We start from the raw sequence: 630 nt of genomic DNA, 5'->3' as shown, positions 1-630 counted from the left end.
GCTAAAAAGTGTGTCTATATGCACTTGCTTCATCCTATGAAGCACTAACTAAAAAAACTAAAAAAGCTTGAACTGAAATTTTCTTGGATGAGAATTATTTATTACAATTACATATAAAAGCAAAAATGACAAAAACATTGAGCTTGTGCGAAAAATCTTTGCTATGATATACTTACAGTGTGATTCTAATTACTAACAAAAACCATGCTATTCTATTTACAAGTAAAATGTGCCACTTATTTCTTTTCAATATAATGGTTATTGATATTAAGAACAATTATTAAGGTTAAATTCATCTGCAGAAAAAAAATGGTCAATCTCATACTGAAATGGGATATTACCTAATTTTTCCTGAAAGAAGTGGCTATGAACATTATTTGTGTGAGTATATTAATCATTAGTTTATTTTGTTATGGTTAAAATGATTGATCCCAGGCAGAGTAACCCCTATTCTATCACCCTAAAGCACTCACTCATCTGGTCCTGTGCAGCGGCGGCGCAGCAGAAGGTCCAAGGCCTCTGGATGAGTGTCCATCAGGTGCTGGTAGGTCTCATCGAGGAGCTCTGATGAAACCTGTAATGGAGAGGTTTAAGGTGGAAACTCCTCTACCCTTCTCTTACCCTCTAAAC

The 630-nt window shown here is 35.1% G+C and overlaps 1 protein-coding gene across 1 annotated transcript in view; it reads right to left on the bottom strand.

Moving 5' to 3' along the window:
• LOC119588563 overlaps positions 1–630 on the bottom strand; it is a gene marked incomplete in the record, with an annotated part of 91,152 nt that overhangs the window by 11,757 nt on the left and 78,765 nt on the right. Inside the window, 1 exon segment of the mRNA XM_037937203.1 lies at positions 474–574. Coding sequence (XP_037793131.1) covers positions 474–574 — 101 coding nt within the window.

This window comes from Penaeus monodon, chromosome 24 (assembly GCF_015228065.2).
Source record: "Penaeus monodon isolate SGIC_2016 chromosome 24, NSTDA_Pmon_1, whole genome shotgun sequence".
NCBI lineage: Eukaryota > Metazoa > Arthropoda > Malacostraca > Decapoda > Penaeidae > Penaeus > Penaeus monodon.
This window is presented reverse-complemented; position numbering and strand designations above follow the sequence as displayed.